Raw genomic sequence first — 20,522 nt, 5'->3', positions numbered from 1 at the left:
TCCATATATATAATTTATGGTTATCAATATGGTACTGATCAAAGTGTTATGTAATGTAGGAATCAAAACATTTATGTTATATATAATATTACAGCTTTTATGTGTTCACAAATATTCTAATATAATAAATTTCTTTTGTAATTTTATGTGTTATAGAAAAAAAAATTCTGGAAAGTGTTTCATATATTTCCCCAGCCTGCCAGAACTGTTCAAGACAAGAAAATGTTAAGAAATTCAGGTAGATTCAAGTTAAAACAAACTTGAAGAGACAGACACAACTTTATATTTGCAACTAGATTGATAAAAACATGAAATCCAAATGTTGACCACTGCTATTGGAAATTACAGTTAAATTATGTACAATGTACAGTAAGCCATTGCGAATCCCTACCTATAATTTAACCTGAATGAGAGTATTGATTTACCAAAAATACCTTTAAATTATATAGACAGTGTAAATTTTTTCAAATCTTTTGGCAAACCAGTAAATTCAAAATGTTCTCCCAAACATTGCTATTTCACTGACGTGGAATTTGTCAGAGAAAATTCACTTTTATTAGAAAAAGTTTAAGAAGTCATTTGAAATACAGTGGGATTGTAACATACTGTGCAAATTAGATTAAGAATTGAAAGTTAACCTAAGAAATGTGGATATTCATCAAAGGATTTCATACTTCTTTACTTCTTAATCATGTTTGTTTCTTCATATATTTAAATGAGAGAGACAGAGAGATTGTGTGTGTGTGTGTGTGTGTGTGTGTGTTTGTGTTTGTACATGCACACTTCACTTTAGAGAAACCATAATTAGGGAATATAACATAGTTCAAATATTTTGAAAACTTAGGCATAAAAGAGCAATAATTGGGGAATACTAATCTTAAATGTTTCCAACTATTGCTTTAAAAAATAACAATTAGCATAATTCACTCTAGAGGAGATTAAAAAAAGTGACTAACCTGTGTGATTGGGATGAGCCAACACTACATTGATGAAATGATTTCCAGCTTCACAAATCTGCAAAACATTTCAACCTTTTCAGTGTGATATACTTGTCTTTTTTAAAAATACATTTTTAGATATACAGATATCCATGTAACATATTGATTCTAAAGATCCAAAAATATACTATTACTCTAACTGTAAGAAGAAGAAATTTTGTATTTTAACAATGAAAGAAGCTGCTGTGGACATATGTAGAATCAAAGGAATGAGTTACATTGAGGTAGAGATTTTGAAGGTATTCTTGATCCCTTTTGATAGTTATGTTCAAATTGCCTCGTTAATCTGGTCCTGTTGATTATCTGCTTTGTATTTGATACAATAGGTAAATTTTCACAGCATGAAGAGACAAGCCGTATCACTGAAAGATATATTTGGCATAGGTTTATATATTCCAGGTTTACTAACACAGTAGCAACCCTTCCACTGCAAGGGTAGTAGTATGGTTCCTGGTTGGTTTCAGCTCAGTTTAGAAAATGTATTGTAAGCAGTACTGCCCCACAAAGTCACTTGTTGCTTGTCTGTCACCTGACCCCTTAATCATGTACACTCCACTAGTTGTCCCTGTTTAGTAGACTACTATGACCCTCTAAGAAGCTTCAGGGTTAACAATATCTCCTGGGCTAATACTGTTTGAATTTGCAACATGTAGCCTCTGAAGATAGGACTGTTTCCTTTGTCTGTCATATACACCTTACCTGATTCAATGCAAAGTATGTATTCAATATATAAATACTACGTTATTAATAGCAGGTTATGCTATCCAAAATATAAGCAACCCACAGATATTACCAAAATTTCTTTAGTTGTGAAGAACAAGATGGGCTAGATTTTAAAATTGCTATCACACAACAGTATGAATATACATAACACTACTGAACTGTACACTAAAAATGGTTAAGATAGTAAATGTTATGATATTTTTATTTTTACCACAATTAAAAGTAAAAGAAGCCACTAGGTAAAATGTTTTAAGTGAGAAAGAACATTAGAATGGTAAATGATAAAAATTCAAATAGACTTGTACCTGGATGCATATGCGTGGCTTAAAGTAAATTTTAAAATATTCATTTGTGCTTGATTTTATAAAAACTTTATTGACTACTTGTTGCTTCACAGTAGCATTCATTTGAAAAATGATTCAATAGTCCACTCTCTTCTTCAGAGTTATCATTAGGTGAATAAATAAGAAATATGAAATTTCCAGCTAACAGAATTGAAAAAAATCACAGTTTTTACATGGAAAAAATCATCATTTAAAAAATGTTTTGATTCAGAATGTAATGAAAGCATTTTTACTTCTTTCAGCACCCTTTGTACTCTCAGTTCGTTGAGATTACAATTTTATTTTTAATCAGTACGCCTAAACATTTAACAATGTACAATGTGGGGAATGTTAAATTTTAATAAACCACAAAGCACTTTGGTTAATATATTAGAAGTGACATATCATGCATCACATTGTACTCCACAGATTTTTCTGAAAATATTCCTGATTAAGTTCTACTGTTTTCAGGTTGAAAGACATGATTGTATCAGAATATATAAAATTTCAGCAGTAAGATTCTTATTGTTTAATACTAGGCACAGTAGCCCCTCCCCCTTATCTGCAGTTTCACTTTCTGTGGTTTCAGTTACCCACAGTCAATTGAGGTCCAAAAATATTAAATGGAAAATTACAGATATTAATTTGTATGTTTTAAATTGCCCTCCATCCTGAGCAGCATGATGAAATCTCAGGCCATTCTAATCTGTTCTGACATTCTCTTGCTGTGCTTAATTTATAAATTAAACTTAGCCATAGTTATGTATGTTAAGAAAAAATACATGATATATATAGGGTTCAGTACTATATGAGGTTTCAGACATTCAGTGAGAGCCTTGGAATGTATCCCCCACAGATAAGGGGAGATGGTTGTATTGTGACTCAGTCATAGCATGTTGGCATTGTAGCAAAGATGCCAGTGGCCAATGACCAAAACAAAAGTTCCAGGGAGACCAACTTGAAGGGAGATGTATATCTTGCTCTTCCTAACAAGTTTCATCATGTTAAGCATTCTCTGCTTTAAATAGTGAAAGTGATGTGTCTTAGAAAAACAAACAACAGCAGACAAATGCCCTAATATAGAATTTGTAGCCATCAATCAAGTAGTCAGGCTGTCATATTATCAAACTAAAATACTTTTAGTTTCCACAGCAAAAACAAGTAACCTTTATTCTGTGATCTCATAATATTTTTAGAGGATGACCATAATCTATCTTTTTTCTGCATATGTTATCCCTACATTTTTATATGCATTATTATTAATTATTGGCAGTTCTGATATCTTATAACTTTATCATTTAAGCAATGTGATAATCATTTTACTAATTTATATGAAACAGAATCTGCTAAAATATTTCTAACACTCTTAAGCTTGAGTTTCGGCTATTTTTTCTCTATAATAATGATAATAACAATAATTATAATTTTGTTATATTTATTTTACCTTAATAAACATTTCAAAAATAAGGAAAATCTAGGCTAAATATATAATTACAAAAAGTTTCACCTGTAAAATATATCAACTCCTCTGATCTTGGGAAGTTAGTTTCTCTTTTTTTTTCTTTTTGGAGAGTTAGTTTCTACTTTAAGGGATAAGGTATATCACATACACTGAAATACTGTTTGATACTATAAGCCAATATACTGTCTCAGCATTCATTAAGTCATAACTTATGATAATTTATATTACTATGATCATAAAATTATAGAACTTTATTCTAATTCCTAATCTCTACTCTTTAATTATGAAACCCACTTATATGTGATTCCATTTGTTTATTCCATTTTTTAAAAAGGATAATATACATGTGTTTCAGAAGAAATATATTCAATATATTAATTATTGGTTTAACAGAAAGTATATGAATACCAACCTATGATTTTTTTTCATTAAGACAATTTTTTTAGAGCAGTGTGAAGTACACAGCAAAATTGAGGAGAAGTTACAGAGATTTACAGACTCCCTGCCAATACATGCATAACCTCCTTCATTATCAACACCCACCATCAGACTGGTACATTTGTTACATTTGATGAACCTACATTGACACATCATTATCAACCGATGTGCACAGTTTACATTACAGTTTGCTTGGTGTTATACATTCTATGTTTGGACAAATGTGTGACATTTATCTATCATTATGGTATCATACAGAGTATTGTCACTGCCCTAAAAATCCTCTGTACTCCTCCTGTTCATCCTTCTCCCCCAACTTCTGGAAACCACTGACTTTTTTTTTTACTGTCACCAGAGCTTTGGCTATTCCAGAATATCATAGAGTTGGAATCATACAGTATATAAGCTTTTTAGATTGGTTTAAATATACATTTAAGGTTCCTCCATATTTTTTTCATGGATTGATAGCTCTTTTTTTTTTTAAACACTGAATACTATCCCATTGTCTGGATATACCACAATTTATCCATTCACCTACTGAAGGATATCTTTACTGCTTCCAAATTTTTCCAATTATGAATAAAGCTGCTGTAAACATCCCTGTGCAAGGCTTTGTATAGACATATGTTTTCAACTCCTCTGGGTAATACTAAGGAGCATGATTGCTGGATCACATGGTAAGAGTAAGTTTAGTTTTGTAAGAAATGTCAGTCTTTTTAAAATGGCAGTGCCATTTTCATCAGCGGTGAATGATAGTTCTCATTGTTCCACATCCTCACCAGCATTTGGTGTTATCAGTGTTTTGGATTTTGGTTATTCTATAGGTGTATAGTGGTATCATGTTGTCTTAATTTGCATTTCCCTGATGACAGATGATGTGGAGCATCTTTTCATATGCTTATTTGCCATCTGTATATCTTCTTTTGTGAAATATTGGTTAAGGTCTTGGTCAATCTTTTAATCAAGTTGTTTGTCTTACTGTTGAGTTTTAAAAGTTTTTTTTTTTTATATTTTGGATAACAGTATTTCATCAGATGTGTCATTTGCAAATTATTTTCACAGTCTATGCTTGTCTTCTCATTCTCTTGACATTGTCTTTGCATAGCAGTGTTACATTTTAATAAATTAGCTTACCACTTATTGCTTTCATGGATTGTGTTTTGGTGTTGTATCTAAAAAGTCATTGCTATACCTAAAGTCATCTAGGTTTTCTCCTATGTTATCTTCTAAGGATGTTATAGTTTTGTGTTTCACATTTAGGTCTGTGATTCATTTTGAGTCAATTTTTGTGTTGAGTATAAGTTCTAGGCCTAGATTTTTTTTTTTTTGGCATGTGAATGTCTAGTCATTTCAGCACCACTTATGACTGTCTTTGCTCCATCGTATTTTCTTTGCTTTAACCAATATACTTTTGAAAATGAAAAACTGAAAGATTTTTTAAAAAATTCCAGACATCATATTTATATTATTGTATGATATGAATGATAAATTTTACTAGTTCTTTTAGTAATTTATTTTTTGCATGAGACTAATAGTTTATTGCCTAAACTTTGCTATAGGAGAGGATATTTTCACTCATAAATTGTAACCCGAAGTCTGATTTTGGAATTGATTTAATGTTTAAAAATATTTTATTTCTCTGATCCATCTCATTACCACAATTTTGGGGATATCTGAATTGTTTTAATCCATAGAGCTTTCATGAAATATTGTATAACAAAAGAGTGTGCACATATAGCATAACAATATAGTATAAGAATAGCACAATAGAGTAGAATTTTTTAAATAAATATTATTTTTTTAAATAAATATATACTATGTAGTTAATTATTGTTAAAACACTTGTCATTATTTTGGGGATTCTTTTACATTAGCTTTGATATTATATATTTATATATAATTTATAATTATATATTTTGATAATTATATATCAAGATGATAATTTTTATGGTTATAGTAACTGCTGATTTTATTTTAAATCACTACTGTTATTAGGAGTAAGTCAGTTTTAGCTGAAAAACAACAACAATTATAACAAATTATAATGAAATAGCAAAATATAATATGTATTAATTTTATATCATTAATTTCTTAAAACTAGTTTTCTAAATAAGTTATTTAAGAAGAAGTGAGCTCAAATTTAGGTATAAATGTTGATTCCTATTTATGTTATTATTTATGTCAGATATTTCAGGGGCTTTGAGAAGAAGTGAAAATGATGAGAAAACAGAGTCCTAGATTTTAAGTCTGCAGTAAGGAGTAAATGTAAATCATTTTATTCGTATCTCTCAAGAGTTGGCAGAGGATCAGAAAAAAATTGTCATGACCAAATCTGAGCAAATTGCTGAAAATATTTAACTGTGGTACATCTTTTTTTCCCCTCATTCATCTCATCCACAAATACTAAATACTCACAAGCACTTCACTAGCCTTTCTGTGGTTTCCACAGCAGGAACCCACTCTCCTCCACCCTTATTAAAAGCTATGATATATCATTCCCAGAATCCTCTCCCCTAATCAAAAATCATTGTACTATGTACAATGTCCTTTTCAGCTAAATGCTACAAGAGCAGGTGTGGCTTCTTGATAAGAGCCTAATTTATTATTTCTCTAAGAGTATTTGCATTTTAATAATGAGAAAACAAACTCAACCTAAATGAGTGAATAACTAATTGTGAGAATGAGGACACAGAGGTAAAACCACGGAGAAAAATTAATGTCACCACTTTTCAAACCATGTCTTATGCATTATTATCTATTCCTCCCATTTTGTACATTATTGAAGAGAGTAAGAAAAGCAAGAAAAAAAATTCTTTTCTGATGTAATGCTCAATGTACAAAGAATTGACAATCAGTTGCTTCTGGAGAGCAAAAATAAAGTTGAAAGAAAGAATGGATAAAGGAAACAAGATTATTATTTATGTAAAATATATATTGTTTTGCAATGGTAATTTTGGTGTTTTGTGGGTGAAGTTGGGTTCAGAGGATAATTAGGGGAATCATAGAAATATGAAGAGCCTGGATTATAGTGTGTCTCAACAATATTTGCAGCAGAAAAATCAAAATTACATCTAAAAGTTTTGTAGAGAGATATTCTAAAGTGCTTACAGAGTTGCATATAATTGATTTTCCATATTTGATTTTTTCCTTGTAGATTTTGTGATACCAGAATATATTCAAGGGAAGTAAATTGTGTTGCAAGTCAAAAAGAATTTATACAAAAAGAGGGGTGATAAAATACTTCTTAGAACATAGTTTAAACATGTTTAAACATGACATAGTTTAAACATGTTTAAACATGACATAGTTTAAACATGTCAAAACTCAGCAAAATCAGATTTTCCACAAAGAATCATTACCTAATTTTGGAATATATTATGTACACATTGTGAAGTGTCTTGTTTTGCTTGACATATTTTGTTTAGTGTATTAGGGAACTCAGAATATTAGTAGAAAGAAAATGGAGGGAGTAGAAGAAAAAGTTATAATTGTTAATGGTTAGTCTGCAAAAGGGATGATTCATCCATTAATAATTAAGAATTAACTGTAATCATATTCAGCACAGTTCTAACATATTATCTTCTTACCAAGTGGTAATCTGGCTCTACATAACTACAGAAGGTAAACCAACTTTAATGAATAATACTTTTCTTCTTCTGTGTTGAAAGAGTGTATAGATCAATAAATGAAGAACATGAAGTTTTGCAAACATAACATTTTATTAGCAAAAACATTAGCACTTGCAAATAGGATACATTTTCTGGTTGAATTTTATATTATACAAGATTGACCCACGAATTTCCCATTTGTTTCTTCTATATAATTGATTCTACTATATACTGGTAATTTTAATATAAAATAATTTAAAATAGATTAGACTTAAAAACAGTTTGCTTATTTTTTCTAAACTGTTTGCACATATGTATTTGTGATAAACCTGAAACTCACACATATGTTTTCAGTTATTATGAATGAAAAATTTAACCTTGAACTATAGGGTGTTATGCTCATAAGAATATGGTAGGAATCTTCAATTTAGGTGATTATATACAAGCTCAATAAACTCACTAGTTGTTATATTCTGTATTAGAATCAATTTCCTAAAATGTATATCTTACTATCATATTTTATTAGTAAAAGTTCAATGTGTCTTGCCTACATTAAGAAGTTCCAGGATTAGCAGGCCTTTTAATTATATTTACTTATTTTTATTCTTTTCCATTATAGTTTATTACAAGATATTGAACATATTTCCCCATGCTATACATTAGGGCCTTGTAGTTTATCTATTTTGTACACAGTAGCTTGCATCTGCCAGTCCCAAGCTCCTAATTTATCCCTTCCCCCACCCCACTCTCCCCTTTTGTAACCATAAGTTTGTTTTCTAGGTCTGTGAGTCTGTTTCTGTTTTGTATCATATTTTAGATTCCACATAAAAGTGATATCATATGATATTTGTCTTTCTCTGTTTAACTTACTTCACTTAGTATGATAATCTCTAGGTCCATCCATGTTGCTGCAAATGGCACTATTTTATTTTTAATGACTGAGTGATATTCCATTTTATATACCACATCTTTGTTATCCATTCATCTGTCAATAGACACTTAGGTTGCTTCCATGTCTTAGCTATTGTAAATAGTGCCACTGTGAACATTGGGTGCATGTATCTTTTCGAATTAGAGTTTTCTCCAGATACATGCCCAGGAGTGGCATTGTTGGATCATATGGTACCTCTATTTTTAGTTTTTTAAGGAACCTCCATACTGTTTTCCCTAGTGGCTGCACTAATTTACATTCCTACCAACAGTGTAGGAGGATTCCCTTTTCTCCACACCCTCTCCAACATTTGTTATTTGTAGACTTTTGAATGATTGTCATTCTGAATGGTGTGAAGTGATACATAATTGTAGTTTTCATTTGTGTTTCTTTAATAATTAGCAATGTTGAGCATCTTTTCATGTGTTTTTTGGCCATCCGTATGTCTTCTTTGGAGAAATGTCTATTTAGGTCTTCTGCCCATTTTTTGATTGGGTTGTTTTTTGATTTTGTTGTCGTTGTTGTTATTGAGTTGTATGAGCTGTTTGTATATCTTGGAAATTAAGCCCTTGTCTGTTGCATTGTTTGCAAATATTTTCTCCCAGTACATAGGTTGTCTCTTCATTTGTTTATAGTTTCCTTCACTGTGCAAAAACCTATAAGTTTGATTAGGTCCTATTTGTTCATTCTTGCTTTTATTTATACTGCCTTTGGAGACTGACCTAAGAAAACTTTGCTACGAATTATGTCAGAGAATCTTTTGCCTATGTTCTCTTCTAGGAGTCTTATGGTGTCATGTTTTATATTTAAGTCTTAAAGCCATTTTGAGTTTATTTTTTGTGTGTGGTGTGAGGGAGTGTTCTAACTACAATGATTTACATGACGCTGTCTAGCTTTCTCAACACCAGTTGCCAAAGAGACTTTCTTTTCTCTATTATACATTCTTGCCTCCTTTGTCGAAGATTAATTGACTGTAGGTGTGGGAGCTTATTTCTGGGTTCTCTGTTCTGTTCCATTGATCTATATGTCTGTTTTTGTGCCAGTACCATGCTGTTTTGATTACTGTAGCTTTGTAGTCTTGTCTGAAGTCTGGGAGGGTTATGCTAGAAGGCCTTTTAAATTTGTCATCACAATTTACAATTTTAACAGAGTCACAGTGGAACTTATGTTGCTTTGAAATGTGGAATTAAAGTTCTTACATTTACCTAGTACGTCTGTATTGGACATAGTCTATGCTACTATTAATTGGTATTTGTGTAGTTTGGTGCCTTGGCTCCTATAAGACAGCAACTGTGATAAAGTTTTCCTATTTGCCTAATTCTTCTTGTTATTATTTAATAAATGTTTTCCAGTGGATAATGTATAAAATAGCACTGACTAATAAAGGCATGTATGAGAAGGAAGAACTAGTATATTAATAAAAAGGGCATATTTTAAAAAAATCTTTAGGGGAAAATGTACATAGCAAACTATTAGAATTTTGATTATTTCCAATTATGTATCTTTTCACTTTTTAAGAAAAATATTATAACTATTATGACATATAGTGTTTTAAAAAGTTAAAATTTTTCTTTCACACCAGAGCCATGGATTTATAACCATATCACATTTGAGAAAAGGGAAGAAATCAAAAATATTATATAAAATGTGAGCTGTGTAAATATTTACAATGAAATAAATGACAGTAAATGAGTTGCAAAAAAAAGTAGGAGATATCTTAAGGAGGAAAAATAAAACAATCAGATATTAATCTAAATACATATCTGAATAAATAGCAAGTGTGTGGTTATTATTTTGTTCACTCATCAATTTATTCTTCCATTTGCTCACATTTACTGAGTAGTTAATACACAGAGAACATTAGACTTGGTTCAACATAGGTTAACAATGAAGGCATCAAAATAAATGAATTGCAAGATTGCTGACTATAAACAATATGCACACATGGAAAAGTAAAAGGCAGTGATATATTTACAAACTATTTGCTTTAAAATTCTAAATAAAATAATTTGTAATTTATTCAAGCAAGTGGTGAGTACACTTGTACAATACTAGGTGCTAAAAAGATAAAAGCATAACCTGCCCCTCTCAGAGCCAACACAGTAGTGGATGTTATTAACTAAATTATTAATTCTATATACATATATATCTATGTGTATTTACACACACATACACATAGAGGTTCATATGAGAGCTTTTTACAAAGTGTAGTGTATAATCTGTTCCTTGTATGAAATGGTGGGGTATAAGTTGTTCAATACAAACTTCACAAAGGATCTTGTCATGTACGTGAGTCATGGGTGTTTATTAATGTATCAGGGACAGGAATAATGAAAGTTAATCTATCAAGGGCAAGAATGAGGGAAAACACGACTAAAGAATGAAATCATGGAGTTATATGGCATGTGGAGCTAAATATATATCTAATAAAATAATGCATTTCAGAAATAATAAAGAATATTTTGTAGTCAGATTGATTTGTATCAGATTCAGACAATGCATATGTGAAGTTAAATAGAATGATCTAAAGAACTGGACTGAGGACAATTAGTATAGAGCCCTGTTTCATTCACAAAAGTAGACTTTGTTTTCATTCAGAATTACTTAATAATTACGCCAGAGTTTTCTGCATAATCATCAGGTAGACTTGTAAAACTTTCTGCTTTTAGCAGTTTGTAAGTTGGTAAATGTGCAGACAATTGGAAGAATTACTGAGTTTAATTTTTCCCCCAAATTTTACTATATTTCAAATAATTCTAATCATCCTTTATAGATGAGTAGAACATTTTGATGAAAAGATTTAGAGAGCTAATGACTTGATTATGGGAAGTTATTTGATTTATTTAATTTAATGCCATTATGCATATAATATAAAAATAAATCATATTTTCTACATGACAAATCCTTAAATGCAATCTATTTGAATGCTTAATAATGTCACAACTAGAGCATGAATAGCAAATTATATAAATAATACATACCAGAAAATTGATAGCAGATACTGTGACTTGCCTGTTTCCAAATGCTAGAAAGCAGAAGAAGATGTTATGTAAACACTCATTTTTTGGATTGGCAAACTATAGATATAATTCAGGAAAGGTTTATTGGATATCACTACCCTCTAATAAACAGTACTATGTGATATGTGATATGTACTATCTGACCTTTTGGAATGACACTTTTGCAATCTAAAGAGATGACAATATTTTGCTTTCTATGTATACTTATCTTCTAGTGACCTAATGATATTTAGAATATAAATGGAGTCTATTTATAATTTTTATTATTAAACTATTTGAAAACAGATTTAATATACCTTGTTTGTCATTTTAAAAGCATATTAGTATGACCTAGTGTGTAATTGCACTCAATAATATCTCTTCTTTTTAAATGTTCAACAATAAAAAGAAAAATGCTAATAATAGTAATTTTTATTTTTGCATTGATGTTTTGCAACAGGCAATATTTTAAGTGTTTTATATATTTTCACCATAAAAACAAACACATGAAGCAAATATTATTGTTCTCACCTTACAGTAAAAAATTATACTTTATATAACTTGCCAAATCATATAAAGAGTAATGAACAAAATGGAATTTGAAACAGAGTTCTAAATTCACCTTGTTTATAGAGGAGAATTTGGAATATACAAAAATAATGAAAAATAAAATTATCTAATAAGCTCATTATCTGTATTAACAGTTGCATTTCTTCTAGTTTTATGTAAATTGCATTTATTTATATAAACACATCTACAAATAAAAATTAATGTAAATACTCATTTTGAATCGGGTTTTTTACATAAGAATATATTTAAAGACTTTTACGATATTATTAAATATTCGTGGTCAAAGGTATGATAGAAACTACATCACAATGTATAATGTGGCTAGTCTTAAAACATTAAATATTATCCAATTGCTGCATAATTAGAATTACTTTAATTTTATAAATAATAGTACTGTTTCAAACATCTTTCCATATAAATCTTTTATCTAAGTTCTATTTCCATGGGCTAGAAACTTAAGAGGGTAATATAGTTAAATTTTATATAAGTATTTATGCATGGATATATGTAAAACATGTACATGTATTGGAATTTTTTTTAATAAAGTACATATATATTATTATAAAATAAAATATATTAATGGAGACATTTTTGAAAGACATAAAAGTGTAAAGGGAAAATAAAATTAATCCATGGAAAACCAGTTAATATTCAGATTTTTCCCTTTGGAAATATACATATTTGTTATATACTTTTACCATATTTGATAGAATTATTTTATAATCACTTAGTCCCTTAATATTATGTTATACACATTTTGCCATATAATTAAATATTTTTCTCTAGCTAAATCATAATAATTAGTTGGTATTCATCCCTATAGAGCATAATTTTTAAAAATTTGTATCTACTACTAGACTAAACTTCACTAATTCAACACTAGTTTTTAGTAATTTATATGGCAGGCTGTGTGACTGTGGATAAATTAATTATAAATAAACACAAATGCAGCCCTTATCTTAATAGAAATTATTTTCTGACAAGGAAACAAATACTCATCACACGCTAACAAATGAAAGCATGCAACTTTAATGTGTTACTGAGAAGGATCTATGCAATATTTAATATAAGAGCTAAAAAGAAAGATTTGTTGTAATCAGGGAGATCAGGGAGAACTTTGAGTACATGACTGAACTTTTATCTAAAAAAATGAATAGATATTAACACAGGGATGAGAGGGTTCAGAACATTTCATCAAGACTGTGAAGATATGCCTTGTTTCAATTTTTTCATGAGAAAAAATAATGATGTGGTATAAAGGTACTGGGCCAAAGAGTGTAATTTTAAAGTATTTTTATATTTATTTCCAAAAAAAGTTACAGATAATATAATTTGAAATAAACTTTCTAGAAAAAATGTTAGATACCATTAAAACCTTATATAATGTTTTTATAATTTGTATAATATTTCACATTTAGATAGGCAAAAATATAGGTCATTTTTCCTTGACTGTTTTTGATACTAAATATTTTTGTATTAAACTTCCTGAACATATTCATTCCAGTTTATGGTTAATGGAATATTCCTGCCATTGGGCAGTCCAATTATGATAATATATTTTTCTTATTTATTTTAAATATTGTTCAAGTATGTAAAGTGACCTCCCTAATGGTATATGCGTTGGAAATACATACCAATATGTTGTTTTTCATTTAAGTACTTTGTGTGTGTAAATGTGCAAATGCTATTTATTTTGTGCAGTCAGATCTGTTGAGAATAGGGCTATAAAAAATGTGAAACTGTTAGTGTAGAGAATACAGAAAGAGGTGAAAAAAAAACCCAATTGATGTAAGGGGCAAAGCACAATGTAAATTATGACAACATAAAAATAATGGAAAATTAATTATCATATCTGTAGTAAGGACAAAATATCCTGAATTAAACACTTGAGTATGTAAGTCAAAAGAACATATACAAAGTGAAAGCACAGAAAAATATGATGAAAAAATTAAACACGCATAAAAAATACAACCACTGTTTCTTCTAATTGTGAGGATGAAATGAAGGAAGATTACATTGTAAGCATTCAGGTTTTAAAGAAAATTTTCAAGGGAAATAATTTAAAAATTGGCTCAACTATTCTACAACTCTTAAGTACCTGAACTTAATGCAGCATATAATTTGAGTACAGTGTTTTAATATAAAGGAATTTTTAACTTGTTTAATTAGTATGTTTGTTTCATTTTCCTTAAATATGATTATTTAATAAGATTATAACTACTTGGCTAAAAAAGCTCTGATATGTACTGGTTACTCTTTTGTCACTTTGTCATTGTCTTTTCTGTAATGTATTTTTACTTTTAAATTCAATAGTTATTTAGGAATAGGTTTTTAAGTATCTAGTTTTAAAATTTTTATTTAAAAATTTTTTATACTTATCTATGTTTTCAGGTTTAGTTCATCTCATCTAAAGATAATGTAGTTTGTACCGTTTTTTTCTTTTTTTTGGATTCCACATATAAGCCTATTTACAAAACAGAAATAGAGTCACAGATGTAGAAAACATACTTATGGTTACCTAGGGGGAATGTGGGGAGGGATAAATTGGAAAATTGGGATTGACATATATACACTACTATATATAAAATACATAACTAATAAGAACATACTGTATAGCACAGAGAATTCTACTCAATACTCTAATGACCTATAAGGGAATAGAGTCTAAAAAAGTGTGGATACAGGTATATGTATAACTGATTCACTTTGCTGCACAGCAGAAACTAACACAACATTGTAAATCAACTATACTTCAATAAAATTAATTAAAAAATAAAGATAGTGTAGTTTGTACTAGTTCTACTTTGAAGGAACAGCATTGGATTTTTACAATCTAATATATAATCAAAAATTTTACTCTATAAATTCTAATCAAAGAGTTATAAAAGGGGAAGAACAATCTTTAAAAATCTTAGGCAGAGATAATAAATGCAAGGATCGAACTTTTTGTAGCATTTATGCAGAAAAGTGAAATTCTAAGGAAAAAATAAAACCTAACAAATGTCATAATCACATGACAACTTAGATCCCATTATTTGCCTGCAATGTGGGCTAATTATCCTAGGCCCCTCACCACTATTGCTATAGACTGAATGGTGCCTCTCAACATTTAGATGTTGAAACCACAATCTTCAATATAATGGTGTTTAGAGATGGACCTTTGGGAAGTAATTAAGTTTAGATGAGGTCATGAGGTTAGGGCCCTTTTGATGGGAATTAGTGTCCTTAATAGAAGAGATGCCAGAGAGCTTGCTTTCTCTCTCTCCACCACGTGAGCACACAGTGAGAAGGGAGCAATCTGCAAGTCAGGAAGAGAGTCCCCACCAGGGAACCCAATCTGCCAGCACCTTGATCTTGGACTTCCCAGACTCCACAATTGTTCCAGTTATTTGCTGGTTGTGAGTGAACTGAATAAGAGATGTGCAGTTATCAACCACCATCAGATGTCACTGACCATGATGTGCATCCATTATTTATAGAGTGATATGTGGACTAAAGAGCTAGCTGCAATTGTGAAATTACAATTAGCGTATGTGGTAACTGAATTTGAAGCATGGTTTTAGGGGCTGGTATTATTTAAATAAACCATAAAAACTGAAATCCATGCATATCAGAGCCATGCAAAGCATGCAGTGCATGTATATGATATTCACCCTCCACTTGGAATAGGTATTGTAATGCTCTATATATTTTCACATTATTTGAGTCCTACTTACATCATATTCATTTAAGAGTCTTAAGCACAGTAAAATTAAACTTTCAGAGCCTTATTTTCCTAATATATAATGGGGAATATTAACACCTATATAATAATATTGTTTCTAATTACAAAAGAAATAGCAATTTTACAGTTCTTGACAAACAATAAGTGTTCCATAAATATTTTGCATATATGACACAGTTAACCTCTATTATTTTGTATCAGATATATGAATGTAGCATTTTTCAGAGGCTCCTCTTTTTAAACATACTATGGATAAAAAATATCTTTTAAAAAATTTTTCTGTTCATGTTCTAAACTTAGAAGGTACATCTTCTGTTAAAATATTTTTAAAAATCAGCTAGAGTTTTGTGAGATCAGGGAATTTTCTCCTTCAATATTCATAGTTAATTTGTTAGTATTTAGAAGAGTTAAAGTTCTGAACATTGCAATCATTTACTGTGATTGCTGAACTAGATTTGCTGATTTTGGCAAAAACCCTGAATAATGTAATTCTCTGTGTCAGTGCTTCAAGAAAAGATATTAATTTATTTTAATGTCTTTAAGATTTATGTTATTTTATAAAATCTAAAATAAAGCTTGAATACATCATTTATATCCATTTATTTTCAAACTTTATAAACTAGAAATAGACCACAAAAAATAACTCTCAGGGGCTTCCCTGGTGGCGCAGTGGTTGAGAGTCCGCCTGCCAATGCAGGGGACACGGGTTCGTGCCCCAGTCCGGGAAGATCCCACATGTTGCGGAGCGGCTAGGCCCTTGGGCCATGGCCTCTGGACCTGCGTGTCCGGAGCCTGTGCTCTGCAACGGGAGAGGCCACAACAGTGAGAGGCCCGCGTACCGCAAAAAAACAAAAAACAAAAAACTCTCAGTTAAATATGAAATGTCAACACATAACAATAGGGCTCTGCTGTGTGTGTCTTGTGAGCTACAGTAAAAGCTGAGAAGAGAAAGGTCCACAGAAGATAAAAGAAATGTAATTCTTTGATCAGGACAGGTATGTTTCCCCCAAGATAAGGAGCTGAGGATTTAGATTTGGTTCCAGTGTGCAGTTCACTAAATTGCTTCATCTGAGTCAAGGGACAAGACATTTAATAAAGTTATAAATAGAGAACAATATGTCACAGGAAAAAAAAGCCTCTATTTTTTTCTTTTGAAGTTATATTTAAAATAATAATTTAATTATTTATTTTAAAAATCCTGATGGTTGTACATGATTATGTGATTATATGGCATGTTTCTTTTTCATCTTTACTCTTTCATTTTACTGTCTGTCATTTTCAAGGTTTATAATCAACTTACATTTTTTGCTAGAGTTTCTATGGAAAGAAAATAAATCAAAATATGTCAGTCAAATTTGGTCTTTTAAGCCTACATAAAAATTTAATGGAGTATTATGAAAGCAATTTAAAATTGACATTATTTTCTTATTCCTCTATATGTGCCATGTTGTTCATTATCTCTATGTAGTTTAGAACAGAGTTTTGATGTTGGCAATTTAGTATGGGTATAGAAGAATAAATTCTACATACATGGTGGTGTATACCGTGGGTGATTAATGTAGTAGGCAATCCAAGAAGTGAATCCCCAATAAAAGGCACAACTCTACAAATAAAACACAATAAAAGTTAGGGAATATATATATATATATATATAATATATATATCACATCATTTGAAGTCACCCCATACATTTATATGCCACACTGCAGCATTTTGGTATAAAAAATGTTATAAATTTTCTAAGCTAGTTAAATGGAATGCTTCTTCATTCAGTAAAGTAGCATTTTAAAAGTACCTATTTGATATCACTAAGAAAATGCATTTCTTTGCTCAACACTTGTTAATATAAATGAGGATTTAGAGAAATGTAACAATATATTTTATGAAGATTTTTCAAGAATAGCTTTTGTCTATCAAGTAGTATATAGGAGTGAAGTAATAAAAATAATAAACAGCTATTTTCCAACAGTAAATGAGTAAAAGAATGAATTATTTAATCATTAGTAATAATGTTTCTTGATTGATTATAGAGGGAAATGGCCTCATTTTAGGTGTACTAGGCTATGTTGCTGATCTTACATGACGAATTTTAATAACTTCTCTCAAAAGAGAAGCTAGTCTAAATGATTTTTTGAGGTTTGTAAAAGTTCTAGAGTTTACTGTTTCATTATAATGACAACAATAGAATGTCTGCTTGTTGAAATTCTAAGAAAACAGATATTTGCTAAAACTCAGGAATATTTTAGTAAAGAAATAATTCATTCTGAAACTAAATTTTAAATTGGAAAAAAATTAAAATAAATTTTACTTTGAATTGGAAAACTGAATTACACCATGTTATCTAATGTACATTTCCATTTCAATGTTCCAGAACATTTCCCGTTTTCTTGATAGTTAATTGATGGTTAATAACATTTGTATTTACCATTTTGGGGAAGAGCAAAGATATTGTCATTACACTGACACTAATCACAATTATAGGGTGTAGCATCATCATTTTAATCACACAAATGTATATTTATAAGAGGGTTTATATATGAGATTCTTCCTCTTCAAGTGGCACTTAATCTGAATTCAGTGCTAAGTATTTCCAAAATTAAAGGTGCCTAAAAGTATGTAACTTGTAACGTAAGGTCATGCCAAATATTTTATGTAATGTTATTGGTTGAGGGCAGCTCCAATGAACTAGATCGCTCAGGAAATGGCATTTCAGGAGCGGAATGTTTAAGATATGCTGATAAAGCTGAATAGAAAAATCTAAGCTTGAGAGAAATAAACATGATTTAATGATGATGTAGATGATCCAATACATAAAATTTCTCAATAACAATTAAAATTACAAAACATATCAGTTCCCACCTTTATCAAATTTTTCAAAGGTGTATGTCCTGCGGAAACCTTGTGAACAAATAAGGTTTCCAAAAGGTATCGGATATAGTGTATACAATGACAGAAGCAGGCCAAGCTAGAAAGAAAATAAAACACAAACACATTAAATTCCCTTCCAAAAAATCTGGGTCACCTTATATATAAGATGTTTTAATTTTTTTTTTTTTTTTAGTTTACTACAACTTTCTTTTTCTTTTTTTCTTTTATTATTTTTTTATGTGGACCATTTTTAAAGTCTTTATTGACTTTGTTACAATATTGTTTCTGCTTTATGTTTTGGTTTTTTGGCCTCGAGGCATGTGGGAATCTCAGCTCCCTGGCCAGGGATTGAACCCACATCCCTTACATTGGAAGGCAAAGTCTTAACCATTGGACCACCAGGGAAGTCCCTTTTTCTTATTTTTGAAGTTACATCTTTTTTAAAATTAATTTTTACTGGAGTATAGTTGATTTACAATGTTGTGTTAGTTTCTGCTGTATAGCGAAGTGAATCAGTTATACATATATTCACTGTTTTTTAGATTCCTTTCCCATATAGATCATTACAGAGTATTGAATAGAGTTCCCTGTGCTATACAGTAGGTTCTTATTAGTTATCTATTTTATACATAGTAGTGTGTATATGTCAATGCCAATCTTTCAATTTATCCTTCCCCCACTTTTCCCCCTTGGTAATCGTAAGTTTGTTTTCTCATCTGTGACTTTATTTCTGTTTTGTAAATAGGTTCATTTGTATGCTACAACTTTCTATTTATCAGGAAATATTGTTTCTGGTAACCAAAACACAAGTGTTTTTGATATTTTTATTTTCTAGAAAATTTCTAAATTTATTTAATAATAAAAGTACTGTAACAACAGTTTCTATAAATTTACTTCTGATGACTCTCAAAATATTTCATAACAACAGTCATTAACTGTATGTTTACATCTGCCCAAGGAATATATATATAAATATAATAATTGTAAATATGCTCATTTCAAAATGCCTTAAGACTGAAGCAGAAAATTTACAACTTTAAAAGTATTCAAAACATACTTACAATGCATTTGACATTTTATAATATCCAAAATACTTTTTTCATTGTCTGATTGTCCTTTAGCAAGTACCATAGACTGAAAAAGTTGGAATTTCCTTTCCTATGGAGTCAATGCAGCTTTTGTTTTGTTTAGTTTGTTTTATGTTTGGTCTTTGACTGCCTAACATATTGCAGTATTTTGTGTTGCTTTGTTTTGTTGCTATTCTAACATATCACCTCTTCTTGTCATTTATATAACTAATATTTAGAAAGTAAATGTCAAATATGATTTATAGAAGCATGTTTTCTTGTTTATATTTAAAATATTTTCTATTAAAATATGCATTTTTTATTATAAATAAACCTGTAAAACTTCAAAAACTATAATTGTTTTTCAAGAAAATCAATAAGGATCAAAGATCATATACTTAAATGTATAAAGGTTAAGCATAAAAATAAGCATTTCATTTACAATATGTAAAATCAAACATTGAGTCTACACTGTAAGTTTATATTAAACACAATGAATTAATGATTTCTGGTATTAATAAGAATGACTTTAGGGAAAACAAATAATTAATCAAACAAAAACAAACCAACCTGGCTAAATCATTAGGGAATAGATCATTATTCATTAATTCATAAAAATATAATTGTGCACCTATTATGGGAGAGACATGTTCTGTGTGATGTGTATATCTAAGAACAATAGACAAATTCTGAAAGAAGTGAGAAAACAAAGTGTAGATATTTGGGGACAGAGCTTTCTAGACAGTAAGAGAAGCAAAAACAAACATCCTGATATAGGAGGTTGCATGTGGGTTCAAAGGACTGGTAAGAG

The 20,522-nt window shown here is 29.9% G+C and overlaps 1 protein-coding gene across 1 annotated transcript in view; it reads right to left on the bottom strand.

Annotated features, from left to right (window-relative positions):
* Window positions 1-20,522, bottom strand: part of TECRL (trans-2,3-enoyl-CoA reductase like) — a 93,835-nt gene that overhangs the window by 10,810 nt on the left and 62,503 nt on the right. The window contains exons 6-9 of the mRNA XM_082652848.1: window positions 18,636-18,741; window positions 17,307-17,379; window positions 11,465-11,508; window positions 957-1,014 (exon numbers count right to left, since the gene is read on the bottom strand). Of these exons, the coding sequence (XP_082508974.1) occupies window positions 957-1,014; window positions 11,465-11,508; window positions 17,307-17,379; window positions 18,636-18,741 (281 nt within the window). The remainder of the gene's footprint in view (window positions 1-956; window positions 1,015-11,464; window positions 11,509-17,306; window positions 17,380-18,635; window positions 18,742-20,522) is intronic.

The sequence above is a fragment of the Grampus griseus genome, assembly GCF_964374135.1.
Source record: "Grampus griseus genome assembly, chromosome: 4".
NCBI lineage: Eukaryota > Metazoa > Chordata > Mammalia > Artiodactyla > Delphinidae > Grampus > Grampus griseus.
Note: the sequence above shows the minus strand (reverse complement) of the source record. Positions and strands in the feature narration are given on the sequence as shown.